This window comes from Sinohyriopsis cumingii, chromosome 19, assembly GCF_028554795.1.
Source record: "Sinohyriopsis cumingii isolate HCF-2022 chromosome 19, ASM2855479v2, whole genome shotgun sequence".
NCBI classification, from domain to species: Eukaryota; Metazoa; Mollusca; class Bivalvia; order Unionida; family Unionidae; genus Sinohyriopsis; species Sinohyriopsis cumingii.
Genome location: NC_142979.1, coordinates 65,482,029 through 65,498,308, shown reverse-complemented (window position 1 = coordinate 65,498,308; position 16,280 = coordinate 65,482,029). Strand labels below are relative to the sequence as shown.

The following is a 16,280-nucleotide window of genomic DNA, read 5'->3' as shown; positions in this document are numbered from 1 at the left end:
AACAATTTAGATGCTGTCAACCGCATATAAGCATGTGAATGAAGATCACTCTGTGTAACAGATTAGTCTTCTTAGAAATGGAGGTATAATAATAATAATAATAATGAGGACTTTGTATAGCGCCTAATCTTTAGAAGCTCTAAGTGCTTTACAACATTAGGCAACACCTATAACATAAAAAACATATATAATGATACGATTACAAAAAAACAAACACCATGAAATTAGAAAATATGAAAAACATGCTCAGAATATTTAAGGTAGGAAACATTATTAGGTCTTTAAGTTTGTTCTTGCAGTCAAAATAAGTGAGTTTTAAGAGCACTCTGGAATGGGATCACTGTGTCTTTGTGTCGAAGTTCAATGGGCAATTCATTCCACGTTGCTGGGTCCTGGTATGCAAAAGAGCGTTGTCCATATGACTTTGTTTTCATAGTGGGAATAATGAGTATATGATTGTCAAGAGGAGCGTAAGTATCTTGCTGGTGTGTACGCATGGGTGAGGTTGGATAGGTATGTTGGACTGGAGTCCGTCAGTGAAACATAGCACAGAGAACAAATTTTGTGTTTGATTCTGGATCGAATGGATAGCCAATGTGTAGGGTACAGAGCAGCGGGAGGTGTGCTCTGATCGTGGTACTCTAAGTATGATCCGAGCAGCTGTGTCTTGAACTTTTTGAAGTTTCTGGAGTAGATATTGAGATGAACCAGACATAATTGAGTTACAATATTCCAGTCTTGAAAGTACTAGTGAACACACAAGTATTTTAGTGACATCAGCTGAAAGATATTTGATAATGGTGCTGATGCGTCTCAGCTCAAGATATGCAGCCTTGCATATGTTCATGACCTGTTGGTGTATTGTGAGAGTACTGTGCAGAGTAACACCTAGGTTTCATACTGAGTGTGTGAATGTAATGTTGGTGTTGCTGATGTTTATTGTTTGAGGTAAAGGATGTGAATGAGAAAGTCTTTGTATTGTGATCAGAATGGCCTCAGTTTTATCATCATTCATCTGTAGCTTGTTACATGTCATCCACGATTTCACATCAGAAATGCACCTCTCTACACCTTGGATGGTAGCACCAACTTGAGTTGGGTGGCTAGATTTGTATATTTGGGTGTCATCAGCGTACAATTGGTGAGACACTGGATGATGATCTATGACACTTGAGAGCAGCTGAGTGTATAGAATGAAGAGAACAGGTCCAAGAACAGACCCCTGTGGAACACTACAACATAGATCAGCTGGGCTGGAGTGTATTCCATTTGCAGACACAATTTGTGTCCTGTTGTCCAAGTAGGACTTGAACCACAGTAAGGCTGTATCATGAATGCCAAATGCATACTGGAGACGGTGAAGTAATATATCATGGTCTATTGTGTCAAATGCTGCAGACAAATCAAGGAGGGTGAGGACTGTAATCTTTCCGCCATCCAAAGTAGAGAGAATGTCATTAACTACTTTTATAAGAGTAGTTTCAGTACTGTGGCAAGTGCGATATGCAGATTGTACATTGCTAAAAAGACTCTTTGAATTCAGATGAGATACAAGCTGGGATAGAACAACCTTTTCTAAGATTTTTTATATGAATGGGAGATTAGAAACTGGGCAGTAGTTCTTTAAATCATTATGGTCTAGTGTTAGTTTCTTCAGCAGAGGCTTTACAATGGCAGTTTTGAAAAATGATGGGAATTTCCTGGATGAGAGAGAGGTATTAATAACATCAGTTAGTGAAGGCAATACTGGATCTAAGCACTCAAGCAGCAGTGATGTTGGAATTGGATCAAGTTCACATGACTTTGGTGCACTCTTCATCAGGATTGTATGTATGAAATCCAGGTTCAAGTGCTGCTAATGGTTGCCGCTGAAATTCTGTATTCCAACTGTATGGTGACGACAAGTCAGTTAAAATTGTTGTGTCAAGCTTATCTCTAATGGTTTGTACTTTGTCACGGAAGAAATTTGCAAACATGTCCAGAAGGTCGACTGGAGAGAAGGTAGTTGGAAGTGGTGTTGATTTGTTCCTTGACATTAGCTTGTTAGTAATCTCGAACAGCTCTTTGCAGCTGGAACTTTCCATGATCTTAGTAGTATAGTGGGCTGATTTCACTGCATGGACCATATTTGTGACATTCTTCTTAGCAGCTTCATAGATTTGCTTATGAATAGTGAGTCTAGTGGAAAGCCAAAGCATCTCAGCTTTACGTTGGTCTCTTTTAGCAGTGCGAAGCTGGTCCCTAACACTGCTATACCATGGAGAACACTTTTGAATTGATACTCTGCACTTGGTAGCTGGGGCATGTTTGTCGAGCAATGAATGCAGGCAGTTATCGAGTTGTTCTGCTATAGGAGGTACGCAAGTTGTTAGGTTTGCATCGATGTCATGCATTAGTTTGGTTCTATTTATCATATGGAGTTTTCTCTTAGTAGCAGATAAAGGTGGAGGGTTAGGGACTGATACATCAAGATGAGATATAATACAGAGGTGATCTGATGCAAGTTCGTGGGATACCAGGAAGGACCGTAGAATGTTATCATCAGGTCTATGAAGAATCCAGTCTAAAATGTGACCATGTTTATGGGTGGGTTGGTTAACTGACTGTTTGAGGTTCAAAACATTAATGGAATCTTTGAGTTTTGATGTGTATGGGTTTCCGGGACAATCAAATTAAAAGTTGAAATCTCCAAGAATAATCAGGTTGCCACCTATCGAATTTCCATACTCCAGGAGATTTGGAAACTGCTCCAAAAAGAGAGATTCAGTCAGCTTGTTTTTTCTACTCGGGGGAGGGCAGTATAGGCAGAAAAATGGACTGACCTTTGCTCCAGTGTGAGTGTGGTTTGGACTAGTTCAAACGATGTGTGGTCGAAATTGAATGTTGTGGTGTGGTTAAGACGTTTGGTCATGGTTTTCTTTGTGATGACAGCAATTCCACCTCTGTGAGAGTGGCGGGGGAACGACTTGATGGAGTAACCAGTGGGTGTTAGATCCGCACACTTGGGCTCATCGCCTGATGTTTTTAGCCATGTTTCTGTCAGGAAAAAGACGTTGATATTCTGGTTGTTGATAAAATTAACTATTTCTGTGCGCTTTTCTGGTGGTCCTACTGGTTGGGCATTGAATAATGCAATACGCAGAGGTATCTCTTGGATAGTTGACACAAAGGTTGATGATTTAATAGGGATTTGAATTAGGTTATCTAAATTAACGGTCAAATTTTTAAATTGTTGAGCTGGAAAGGGCATATGGGAGATAACTGGAATTCTTCTTTCTGTTCTATGCTGGCCAGCTTTGAAACAACGTTTCTTTTTTTGCTTCTGTTTACATTTATGCATGAGGTATGCATGAACGAATGTGAACTTGCATGAACCAATTTATGAACCAGTACTTGGTAGAGGAGGTTTGGAGCACTGTCAATTGAGGATCTTCAATAGCAGAAACAGCCATATTCAACATTTGTGACGCTAATAAAAAGTGTAAATGCTTGATGAAACTGTCAGTTTAAGGATGATAAAGTCACAATTGGCTAATGTTATCAATAAGATTTTGTTATCAATAGGATTTTGCGAAACTACTGATAGACATTGATTAGAGTAAACATGTTTGATGACCTTCAACCTGTGCAGATTTGATAAATTTTTATTTATTCATTTAGTTATTATTTTATGGACACTCTGTGATGGAGTATTTATTACTTTAATTTCCTTACTTCAAGAGGTTAACTACTAAGATTACTGCAAGAAAATGTACACCGACCTATCAATTGTTAAATCATTTTGGATTGCTCAATCCCTTAGCTGTGTAAAAATATCACCGTGAAATACTTAGCATCAATCTTGTGAGAAGCATAATGCCTTCTCATGCCCAAGACCTTAAAAACTCAATTCACTTAAAAATGCTAACAAATAATTTAGTCCCACAGCACTTTGATTATTTAAATATGACTTTAATTTGAATTTCTACTGTACTTTAATTTCTTTGATGTCAGCACATAATGTTTTCTTCATTTTACAGCTACAGTGTTTGGCGGCATATTGCTTGTAACAAGCTGCATCTTTCCGAATCCTTGGCATGGATGTAAGTAAATTCCTAACAGTATTGTTTCAGAAATCATGTGGGAAAAGGCAGTTTGAAATAGCAATAAATAGGGATATTTTGAACCTAGAAATTTATATTCAGTCACTAAAAGGACAAATTTTACATCAGATGTCAATTTTTAAAATATATTATACCTCTGGAAGACTTGGACCTAAGCAACACATGCAAGTCTAACGTTAAACTACAGGTAGACATTAAATGTTACAAAATCATGCGCATCAAACCAGCTGAAACCAGCCCAATAATGTAAAATTATGTTATTGAGAGTTTTTGAATTTTCAGACTTAAATGTGGTGTTATTTTTTAGAAAAAGTAGAAACTGAAGCACTATGCATGTATGTATGTTGGCATGTACATAGATAGATAGGTAGTTGGATAATTAGGTAGGTATGCAAGTTAAAAGTTATATAAATTTAAAGATACTTAACTTTGGAAGATAAACCCTTCACAGATCACATACACTATAGATGTAAATCCTCCTTGGAAGATAGACTCTTCACAGATCATGTACACTATAGAAGTAAATCCTCAACCCAGGGATTCAGGGCATCTGAGTGGTCTCAGGCACATACCTTTACAGATAATTCATGCCTTTACAGATAATCTATGCCTTTACAGATAATCCATGCCTTTACAGATAATCCATGCCTTTACAGATAATCCATGCCTTTACAGATAATCCATGCCTTTACAGATAATTCATGCCTTTACAGATAATCCATGCCTTTACAGATAATCCATGCCTTTACAGATAATCCATGCCTTTACAGATAATTCATGCCTTTACAGATAATCCATGCCTTTACAGATAATTCATGCCTTTACAGATAATTCATGCCTTTACAGATAATCCATGCCTTTACAGATAATCCATGCCTTTACAGATAATTCATGCCTTTACAGATAATCCATGCCTTTACAGATAATCCATGCCTTTACAGATAATTCATGCTGTTACAGATAATCCATGCCTTTACAGATAATCTATGCCTTTACAGATAATTCATGCTGTTACAGATAATCTATGCCTTTACAGATAATCCATGCATCTCATCTCTGTTCACGTGAGTTAAGTCTCATTTTGACCAATGTGGGTTTATGAGAAAGCTTGCCAGTAGCTTGTTGTGGTTTGTGGTTCTTCTTGTGATCTTCCGGGGTTTGTCCTCCACCAGATACACTGGTTGCTATGTATAGCCTATCAGGAGCTGAAAAATGGTGTTAAACCAGAAAACCAAACAAACCATATGCTCAACCCATTTGTTCTCAAGGTCACATGTGCTGCATATTAATTCATTTACATGTAATTTCTTTCCAACACTCCTGGAGTTAATTAGACATACAGATGTATGCATTTCTTCCTCAAAATACATAACCCAATTATAATAAGTTAACTGCCTCACAAAGCCATCCTTTAAAAACAAAAACAAAAAAGATGTTACAGCCATCTTGACTTGCTTTAGTAACAGTGGTTCTAAAAGGCTGTCCACTTTCTAAAAAAGGAAGTCAGACAAGAGTAGTGTCTCCTTGGATGTAGGGATTGGCATCAGAAACCCTGTAGCTGCAAGTTACTACTTTTGTTGATGCCAGGGTGCACACTTATGAAAACCTCTCAAATTCCACATAGCTTAGTGTCTTTTACCCACTGGTGTCAATCCTTGGAATTTTTTCACTTTAGGGAAATATATTTAGCCTATTGTCTCAGGTGGTGTCATCATCAACAAATTTCCTTCATGTCTGCTACATCAAAGGAATGCACAATATCCATGTGAACTCACTGTCACAATTGAATCAGCCAGTTCATACTGAATCATCCATTCACTTCATGGTCTTCAGCAGAATCTCTATCTGCTGTGGTCAACCACTTGTAGACTTTTGTACAATAAAGCAAAGCTTCTGACCCTCGTGTCTCCTACACAAGACCTGAGTGCCAACTCGTCCTAATCACTTCACTCAAGTGAGAAAATTCCTGGATCATCGATCACCTAATTCAGATAGTGTATATTCCCTGAAAGATCCTCTCCTGACCTGCTCAAACAATCCTGAATGCAGGTTTTTCTGTCAGAATAAGGAGAGACTGTGCTACACACATGGCTTATATTAAAACAAGTCCTCATATAGAAACTGTTAGAACAAGTGATGAGCAGGATCACTAGGTCAAAAGCCCCATCACTCTGAAAGTATAGGAATTTAAGTGGAGAGTTTCTGCAAGTGAAATGAACAAAACTAAATCAGCCTTTAGAAACCTAGGTATCACAAATAGCTAACTCCATATTGGGCTATTCTAAGAGTGGCAGTTGGCCCCATCACCACCAAGAGCTTCAGTTCCATGATCTCAGACATGCTTGGACAGCTTAAGAGAGAGGACATAGACCCTGACTTTTCCTGAAGACTGATAGGTTTTTCCTTCCAAATGGATGCAATCATGAGTTCTAACATGACTGAACAAGCACCATTGAAGCTCCATTCCAGAACTTTAGTGACTCATTTCTTGGGTAAGAACTGCTTTCTAGTCACCGTGGCTACTGAAGGTGGTATAATGAGTGACTTGCCATATTTCTAGCTTTTACCAGCAAGATCTATTTTGAAAGCCCAGTTCAGCCTGGTGGGGGCAATAACAACAGTACAATAGGCTACCCTTCCAAGTCCCTCTGTGGCTTTGTTATAATGTGGTTCACACAATTTCGACTGGATTTGTGAGAGCAACAAATTTTTCTTTGATTACCTGACATGCATTTTTTAATGCGAAGAGCTAACCATTGCCAGTAAATTTTCATTTTAACAAAGTTGCTTCATATACTATAGATGACTTGAGTCTGAGCTGACTCTGATGTAAGAGAATGTAACTCTCTCCTCCTTTTACCTACTCTCATAATATATTATGTTCAGGTAGTGTATTTGAAGGAGAAACCAAATTTTCAAAGTTGAATATGTTTCTTCATTAATACTTAATGAGTCATAATATGCACATACCCTTGCAAGCCCTTCCATCAGTTACATTCACGTAGAGCATGTGCTTCTACTCCAGTAGGACTATAGAGTTTTGGGCTCCCATACGTATATCGGAGGGGAGACTACTCTTGTGTGGCTTCTTTTTTAAGCAAGCAGACTAGCTTTTAGTGCCATTGTTTTAAAACCAAGCCAAGGCAGTGGTGACTAAATTTTTTTAGGGATTGGACAGGGGCTGGGTTGGCAATGATTGTGGATGCACTCTGGATGTACTCCTATCATAATATGATCAAGTAATTGTTATTGAACCAACATATTCTGTCCTTAAAGTTACTTTTTTGTTTAATTTTCTATGTCTATATTCTATTTTTAATAGAATTTGTAAACAGTCACTTTTTGTTGAAATGGTAGCATTTTATTGTACATAATGAAGTTTTTGTACTTTAAAACTTCTTCACACAGAGCTTTAAAATTTGTGATCCATTAATACAGACAAAAAGTGTATTAAGGTAAACTAACTATTCAGTGAATTCAGTTTTATTTGTGGGGTACCAGTTTTCATTTATTTAATTTTTACTACAAACTTGAAATTGAATGGCCAACAAACATTATTCATTGTATAAAAATAATAGGACCCTTTTCGTCAGCTGTCATATCTGTGAACTTATTTACTAACTGAAATGCTATTTTCTGCAAAATCACAAGAATTATGTCAACAAAATTGATTGATTCACAGTATCTTTGTCAGAATAAACATTGTATAGAAAGTCATGAGGAAAAATGCATGCTGATTTTCTAAGGCAATATCATCCACAGGTATTTCTCAAGGTGTCATTTTCTAAGTGAAAATACTTCAGCTGTGGAAAGATTAGAATGGGGCCACAATTTTGCAGGCAGCAGTAAGGATGAAAAAGGTAAATAGCCAAAAATTAATGTATTATTTTGTGGTTAAATATAATATTTACATATAACATCAACCTTGTCTGTCTGTATGTCTGTCCAGTTTAGTTTTGAGTGTTAGTCAGTGTTATGGCTTTATGATGGGTATATGTGTTCAGTGAACACTTATTGTGTCATGATAATCTCTAGTACGAAATAATTCATTTCATATTCCTGTCTTGTCTTGAAAATCACAAAATTTTGACTAGCACAGAAAGAATCAAGTTAAAGAATACAGTTAAATTTCTGAATTTTTGCCACATTTGTTACAGATTATGTAAATTTCCATAATTGCATGAGCAAAATCATTAAAATCTTGTATTGTTTTCATACCATGGATTTTGAATTTGTATTGGCTGCATAGGTCACACATGCTCAACAGTAATACAACATAATGCTTCTTTCAGCTTTGCAAAACAATGTAATGGTGTGGGTATATGTTTAGATTATTGTATGAATGTAATATATCAGTTATGAGCTTTTGTTGTGCTCATTCAGGGTTGTACAAACTGGATCACACATGTTTGGGATTTGTCCAATGTCTTAGTTTGGCATTTGCCTTACAGTAAGAATTTAATTATTGGCAAGTGCAATTTTTTCAGAAATGAAAGCCCAGCATGATGTTTGAAAAGTAACATATTCACTTATTACTCATAAAGAACATCTTTTTTCTTATCCCTCATTTGGAGAAGGAGAGGGGAATTGTACAAAGGAGTACTTTAAGTTACATCCTTTACACACAATTGACACTGACCTCTTAACACATTGATTTTCACTTACAGCAGTAACATTAATAACAGGGACTGGTTACCTGGTGTTTGCATCTAAGCAGATATGTTTTCCAGTATGATTTAGAAAATCAGTCTAAACATGGATTATTGTATGGTGGGTTAGATCAATGTTTTCACAAGTTATCTTAAAAGTCACTTGGTTGGGCAGTTGTCTTATGGCAGAGTTTACGCAGTTGATATTTAAAGCTTCAGAAGTTGGGCACATACCATGTTTCACATACATTTGATGCATCTAGTGATTATCTGTCCTAGCTATAGTATTGTAACCATGATGACCAGTTGGATAGGCCGATGAGGTTGAGTGGGGCATACATAGTCACAAATTGAAAAGTGAAATTGTGGTAGAGAATTTATTGATCAAAGAAAAACTCATGAAAAGTTTTCATATTATAATAGTTAAATTTTTTAAATAAAAGCATACTGTGCAATACAAAGAATCTGACCTGATGCTTAGTTGTGTCCTTGGTGATTCTGGTTACTCAGCTTGACTCTGTAGGTTAGTAGACAAGGAATATTCTTATTAACTTGAATTGTACAGATTTTATTTTGAAATCTGTTTTACTATAATATCCAGTAGCAAAGTAGAGATGTCCTTTAGTGGTCTCAGAACTGGAGAAATTCATTGTATTATTTATATATCAGATAGCAGTGAAGCTAGTAAGATATGTAAGAAATTGATGAGAACAAGTCACTTTTTCTGAGTCACTTTGAGTTAATGGAGATGAAGGCCTTAATGAATGCCTTTCATTGGTGGCAGGAGCCACTGTTCTCATCATTTTTGGCAACTCTGTTGTGGTAAATTACATCAGAAGGCAAGGGAGAATGAAGTCCCCAGACCTCTGCCTCAAGTTTGATATTTTTGATGATGGCATCATCATCAACAAATCCACATCTAAGTCTGCTAATTCCCAGGCACACTTTTTGTTTAAATACGCTTAATGTCCCAGTGGAATCAGTAATTGTTGGAGATGGAGTTAATCACTCATGGATAAATCTCAGCATTTGTCTCAAAATTGATGCATACACCTTTCCACCAGCTCTCTGACACCCTAGATATTGTATACATAGTGAAGGATTCAGAGTGCTATTTAATCCTGATTACTCAACTAAAGCATGAAAAATCATGACTCAGCAATCTAGTCAGCAGAAAATACCAGAAACTCGATTTTTCTCAACCTACTCAGGGCTCGAAATTAGCGGTAGTCCTCTAGCCCGAGGCTAGCAGATTTCCTGTTGGACTAGTAACTTTCATAATGTTAATAGTCCGATGGGCTAGTAAGTTTCGGTTATCAATAGTCAGCGTTTGTTTACACCATTTCCTAATAAAGACTTGATTTAGCAGGTGTTCTGTAGAATCAAAGCAGTGGCCATTGTAAACACATCATAAAATATTAGCATGAGAAGATGAAGTCAATTTCTGCCTCAGAAAGGTGCATTTCTATAACAAGAATCCATCCGATTTTGTGCATTTCACTTAACAGCGCAAATTATGGTCCCATCATTAACAACGGAAGTTTGGTAATTGATTCTTATTAATCTGATAACGAATTAAATGAAAAAAATGACATGATATCACACTTTATTCACTTGACCACAGTAACAAACTACAAAGCGGTATACCACACAAAAGAACACGGCAAAAACTATTCAAAGAAATTAGTTTGCATGTCTTTTTGTTTAAGGTTCTTTTTTTGCTCGCTACCCAAACGCTCCAACAGTCACAAACAGGAAACTACATGTTTTACATTTCCATCAAAATAATTATAAGAATTAGATCATTTTATTACGATCACGTTATTGACACATCCTTTCCATACAGCTACTTTTTCTATGATGATAAGAATAGTTTTTATATTTTTCCCTTACAAGAATAAACAAATTATTGAATACATGTGGAGATATCCAAGCAGAATGCTGTACATTTGTTGGGAATTAAAATCTCTGAGCATGGGCATCTAAGATTTGAAAATTTTCCGCCTTATTATTGATTTCAACAATACATTGAGGTTCGATTAATTAGGAACAATTACCAAACTTAAACTTATGATACCATAATTGGAGCTGTTAAATACAACACGCCGAGTGTCATATGGCTTCGTTTGATGGGAACACACCTTTTCCAAGCTGAAACTAACACTATCTTCTGATGCTAATATTTTATAACAGTGTTTACAATAGTCACTGCTTTGATCATGCAGAACATCCGCTGAAGTTAAGTCTTTGTTAGGGAGAGGCCATTTAATTGTGGGAGGGGGAAAAGACACGTGTTTTGAAACGTGTTTCTTGCTCTGACTTTCTTATATAAAGGACACTATGCCATTCCTTTTCTTGCTTTAAATAATTTGTGTCTACTATACTATAACATCTCGTATTTCAAAATGAGTCACAATTCCCTCCTTAGAAGACAGGCAAATTGTGGCATTTGATAGAAGGTGTTCAGCCACCGGAAAGAAAGCAAAAGTTGAATGAGAATGATGAGGAATAATTCATATGATAGGGAAAAGCGTAATGGAAAATTTCAGAAGAAACGGACAAAAGACGGGGAATGGCTGAATTATGACGAAGAAAGGAACGTTGTGTGGTGTAACTGGTGTATGCAATTCACAAAAAATAACACACAGAAAACATCCAGTTTTATTACGGGTTGTACGAACTTTAAAATTGAATCGGTAAACGTACATGAAAGCTGTGTGACATTGTTTTGTGAACAGGACTAGTAAAGATTCGGCAGGACTAGTAAATTTCTCAATATACTAGTCCTTCTGGCTACAAAGAAATTTGTGTTGAATTCGAGCCATGCTACTCAGGCTGCCATGCATGCACCCAAACCCAGAACTACTGAGCTTGCATGTCTGGCTAATATCAAACATGGCCTAAGAAGAAAAGAACTTTGAAAACTATTGGTGAACAGAATTTCTATGGCAAGAAGTTTCAGCACTTTGAAAGTATATGAATGGAAGTGAAACTCTTCAAGTAGTGCAAGGAAAAACAAATATCCCTTCTTGCAGAGTCTCTGGCACAAGTATCTCACTTTATGATTAGTTCTTCAGAGAGAAATGGCCCCCATTGCAATCAAGGGCTACCATTCTACAATCACAGACTTGTTTTGATATAATGGAAAGGAGGATATAGGTCAAAACAAGACATTTCTGATGTCTTTGGAAACCTTGACTAGTCTAGACTGAAGAATTTTGCCCACTGTCCAAAGTGGAATCTGCTGTGGGTTCTGATATGGTTGAATAAAGTAATCAGAACTTATGTCTAGAGCCTTATTGTCTCATGTCTCCTCAAAACCTTCTGCCTTGATTTTCCAGCTACAGCAGGCAGAATCAGTGAGATAAAAGCCTTATTGGTCAGTCTGAAGTAGCTACATTTCTGTTCACACTGTCTAGATTTGAATCATGATGGTTCCTGTTTTCAGTGTCAAAATATGTTCAGGGGGAATCAATCTTTTGTTATGAAACATCTTTCCTTTTTTGACCTTTCACTCAAGGGATTACTACCTGAAACTAATGAAGCCAATTATGGGAGGGATATTTGCTTCTTTTCACGGCTAAAAGAAGGAAAGGACAGTATCTTGACTCAAGTATTACCATCCATGGTCTGCTGGGTTATCACCTTTGCTTATAAGAAACTAACCTAAGACCAAATTAATTTTTTCTCATATTGGCTTATGAGGTTAAAGCCATTGCCACTAGCATAGCATTTGATTATAAATATGTCTTGATTGACATTATCCAAGCTGTATGAAGATTTTATCTCAGAGACCTTTCATCCTGGAGGGCTCAGTTTGACCTGTTGGGACATACAGCAGTAGTGCAACTGGCTACATCCCAGGATCATTCAGCAACTTTGTTCAATGATACATTTATACTACTAATTCTAGATTTGTTAGAGTGAAGTTTTCTTCAGGCCACGTCCATGCATATTCATGTGCTAGCTAAAGCCCGTATCTTAAATGAGATTTAAAGCAGATGCTTATGTAATTTTTGAGACCAAAGATAGAGTCACCTTGAGGGTAAGCTTATACAACTCATTCACATCTTACCTATTGTAATTAGGAAATGTATTTGCCCCCCCCCCCACCAGTTTTGGAATAAAATGTTTTTTTGAGCAAAACCTATCCAGTCATAATATGGGCACAGTCTCTCTACATTTGCATCCCTGATTGGTCATTCACATCCACCCTGGTAGAAACTGACATATTGATGGTGCCAATCCTTTTACACAGGTAAGCAGAGGACAGATGACTTTAGCACCTTTTGGTTCTAAAAACAAACTTGGATAGGATGGATTTGTGAGGCAGCATATGTACTCCTGAGCTATTATGATCAGGTAGATATCATATGTATGCACTTAAAAGTTGAATCCAAATGTAAACTTCACAGACTCATATATACCAGCACATAATGCACCAGCAGATCTTGGTCTGTGTAGCTTGTTAGGGATAATAAACAAGATAGGCCCTGATCTGCAGGTGTGTTATTCTACGACAGATCAGGATCTTTGTTGTTTGCAGTCTGACTTGTCTTATAAGTGAGTATATATGGTATTATTGAAACAACCTAATTTACTCAAAATAATGGTTTCTATAAAATGACCTGTATTACAGTATCATTTAATTCATTTACCTCTGTAACATGCAATCCAAATGGGAATAGTATAGACCCAGAGTTGTTATTTAAATGGATAATGCACTCTGTGTACGCAGTTTGCTTCAGATCAAAAGTGGAATAAACTTTGAAACCCTAATCTGCCTGTGATGCCGGGTCTGGATCTGCATTATTCACAATTTGGCAAGTGTTTTACAAGCAGATACTGCTATGTTATAGTTCTTTTACTTATCTTTTCAGAAAATATGAAGAATCAGGTGTCCGTTGTCACCTTTAAGTTTGTCCTTTATCTGTACATACAGCAACTTCACAAAGTATCACTAAAGGCGTCCTTGGTAGCTGGGGATGAGTATCCTTTAAGTCTGTTAAAACATGACTTACCATTTGGTAATTTTTGAACAAAACCTTCATATCTGGTCATTTTGATTTTGATTTCTTCTACACAGTAGTTTATTAAGTTAAAGCAGTAGGAGTAAAGTTCCATACGAAAATTTGCACATCATTGGCTGACCTAGGCTGATCTGATGGTAGGATCTTATTCAGCACACTTTTGGACATGAATTTGGTATGTCAGCCAATGAACCAGCACGATTTCTACAACAGGAGAGAATATTATGTATATTTGATTTAATTATATCTAATGAAATACATATATATATGAATTTAATTGTTTGTTTGTCAGTTTTAAATTTTTTTAGATTTTCATTACATGCTATTGTAATGTAAATTTATTCATTGGAGATGATACTTTTGCCAGAAAATAGTTTGACCTTGACTGTTCGTTTTGTAAACACCAGGTGTTGACCTAGCTCCTGACCTTGATTCAAAATTAGTAGCAACCATGTAAATAAGTTCTATTTTTTTTTAAATGATTGGTTGTTGCCGAGGTCATGATGAGACTACTAATTTAAGATGTAAACAATTTCTTTTTTCTTCTTAGAGTAAAATGATTGGTTTTAATAAGGGACACACTGGCTGTACGTGATCTTTAACAAGTACATAATTTTGACATGGTTCTGGAACATGATCACGTGACCCCCTTTTTGCGTTTTAGAATACGATATAACCATTGTTTTGGAGAGATATTCTCAGTAGTAGTTGGGCTCTTATACTGGACATTGTGTGTTGTGCTGTTTGGAATTATTTCAAATTACTTGGATTCAAAAGGATTAGATCATTTTTTTCCTGGATAATACGTGTGCTCATATGAAATTGTTGAATAAGGACAGCTTTTATAAAAATTTATTCAGATTTCCAAAACCGGAGTGATATTTCTTGTTTCTACAAGGAACTGTAGACCTCAACACTACAGATTACAGCATACTTCATTGTCTTCCATCTTGGATTCTTCATCAGGACTTGAAATCATTACAACATTTTGGTATTAGGACTTCAAACATTTTATTTGTGAATTATTCTTGGATTATTTTTGGATTTGATTATTAAATCCATAAGTTCATATTTATGTTATTGTTTTTTCGAGCCTAAACACATAACATAAGAAGAAGAAGCATTAAATTGAGCACACAGCTCTTTTGGATGTAATATTAAGAGATGGGAACCTTCATTGCCATAGCTTTTATGACAGTTGCAAGATTTCCCGAGCTCAGAAAACAAATTGACCCTTTTGATTGGCCAATGGTCTATTTTATGATGTAAAGTAATTCAGAATTAAGAAAAATAATGGCGCAGTTGAAAAGTGCAGGGGCCTTTAAGAAAATGTGCTGTTCATCACTTGATATTGCCTTTCGGAGGAAAACAAATACCATATTTGAATGTATCATATACATGGCTCATTCTAAAATTGGTTCAGTTTCACTGTATCAATTATAAATTATACTTTTTTCCATAAATGTGTAATGGCTTATCCCAGATACATCCCTGAGTGGTGTTGTAATGATGGAGAATGATGCTAAAAATGACTTTCTTCCTTTATGACCGTATTGGAATTTTGCCATTTTGTTTTCATCTAATTTTGCTAAGTGAAAGCTAGTATCCACTACAGGCTTTTATGACCTATAGTATTTATACGAGACAATAATTGAAGTCATCCAACTGTGGCAGTCTGAGTATGGATGCCATATTTATTACATATTTATTATTTATTTATTTTTTATATATTTATTATATTTTTTATTCTGTATTCCTCTTCCACTGGGTATTTGGAAGAGGCAGAAGAGCTTCAGAGAAATAGATAGATATATTCAAATTGCAGAAATGGAGAAGGCCACAGTTTCTGTCAATTGCAAATTGAACCAGACAAGATGCATTTATGTGTTTGATTGGGTTCTGTGAACTGTATTCTGATATCAAAGTCATGAACAATGTTCTAACTAGCAGCTGGCAATTGACTTAGGAACCTACTTTCATTGATTTTGCTTTCACATTCTTTTGTTACCATGCTGCATTGCCACACCTTGTACTTCTGAATTTGTGCAAGCAACTTTGAAAGATAATGTGAAAGCAGCATGCACAACCAGATATGGTGATTCTCCTCAATTGAAAACAAAGGAAGAACCTTGCAGTAAGCTAACAAGAAGGGAAAACTTTTTTAATGTCCAGAATCTGAGTGTTCAGTTTTTGCCACAGAAATAATCAAATTTATTGTTATTACTGTTCACATTTACTAAATCATGTGACAAACGTTTGATCAAAAGTCAATGAAAATCTCTCTGTTCACATTATGTAAGATTTTGAAACCTTGACCTTGATATCAGATGGCCCACAAGGTCATCTTCTCCAGATCTGGATGGAAGATCTACACCTAGAAACTCCAATAAGGTATGTAAGATATAGAGCAGAGAAGGTACTTTGAAGCACAAACATTTTACACATGATTTTTGCATATTTTGCAACAAATAACGTCAATTTCTGAGAATTATGTTTAA

At 36.2% G+C, this 16,280-nt stretch overlaps 1 protein-coding gene across 2 annotated transcripts in view; it reads left to right on the top strand.

The window, feature by feature from the left end:
- Positions 1–16,280, top strand: part of LOC149775866 (TBCC domain-containing protein 1-like) — a 76,219-nt gene that overhangs the window by 16,423 nt on the left and 43,516 nt on the right. For both annotated transcript variants that reach the window (XM_089942958.1, XM_089942959.1), the window contains exons 4-7: positions 4,020–4,082; positions 7,866–7,963; positions 13,633–13,741; positions 16,110–16,173. In XM_089942958.1, the coding sequence (XP_089799084.1) occupies positions 4,020–4,082; positions 7,866–7,963; positions 13,633–13,741; positions 16,110–16,173 (334 nt within the window). The remainder of the gene's footprint in view (positions 1–4,019; positions 4,083–7,865; positions 7,964–13,632; positions 13,742–16,109; positions 16,174–16,280) is intronic.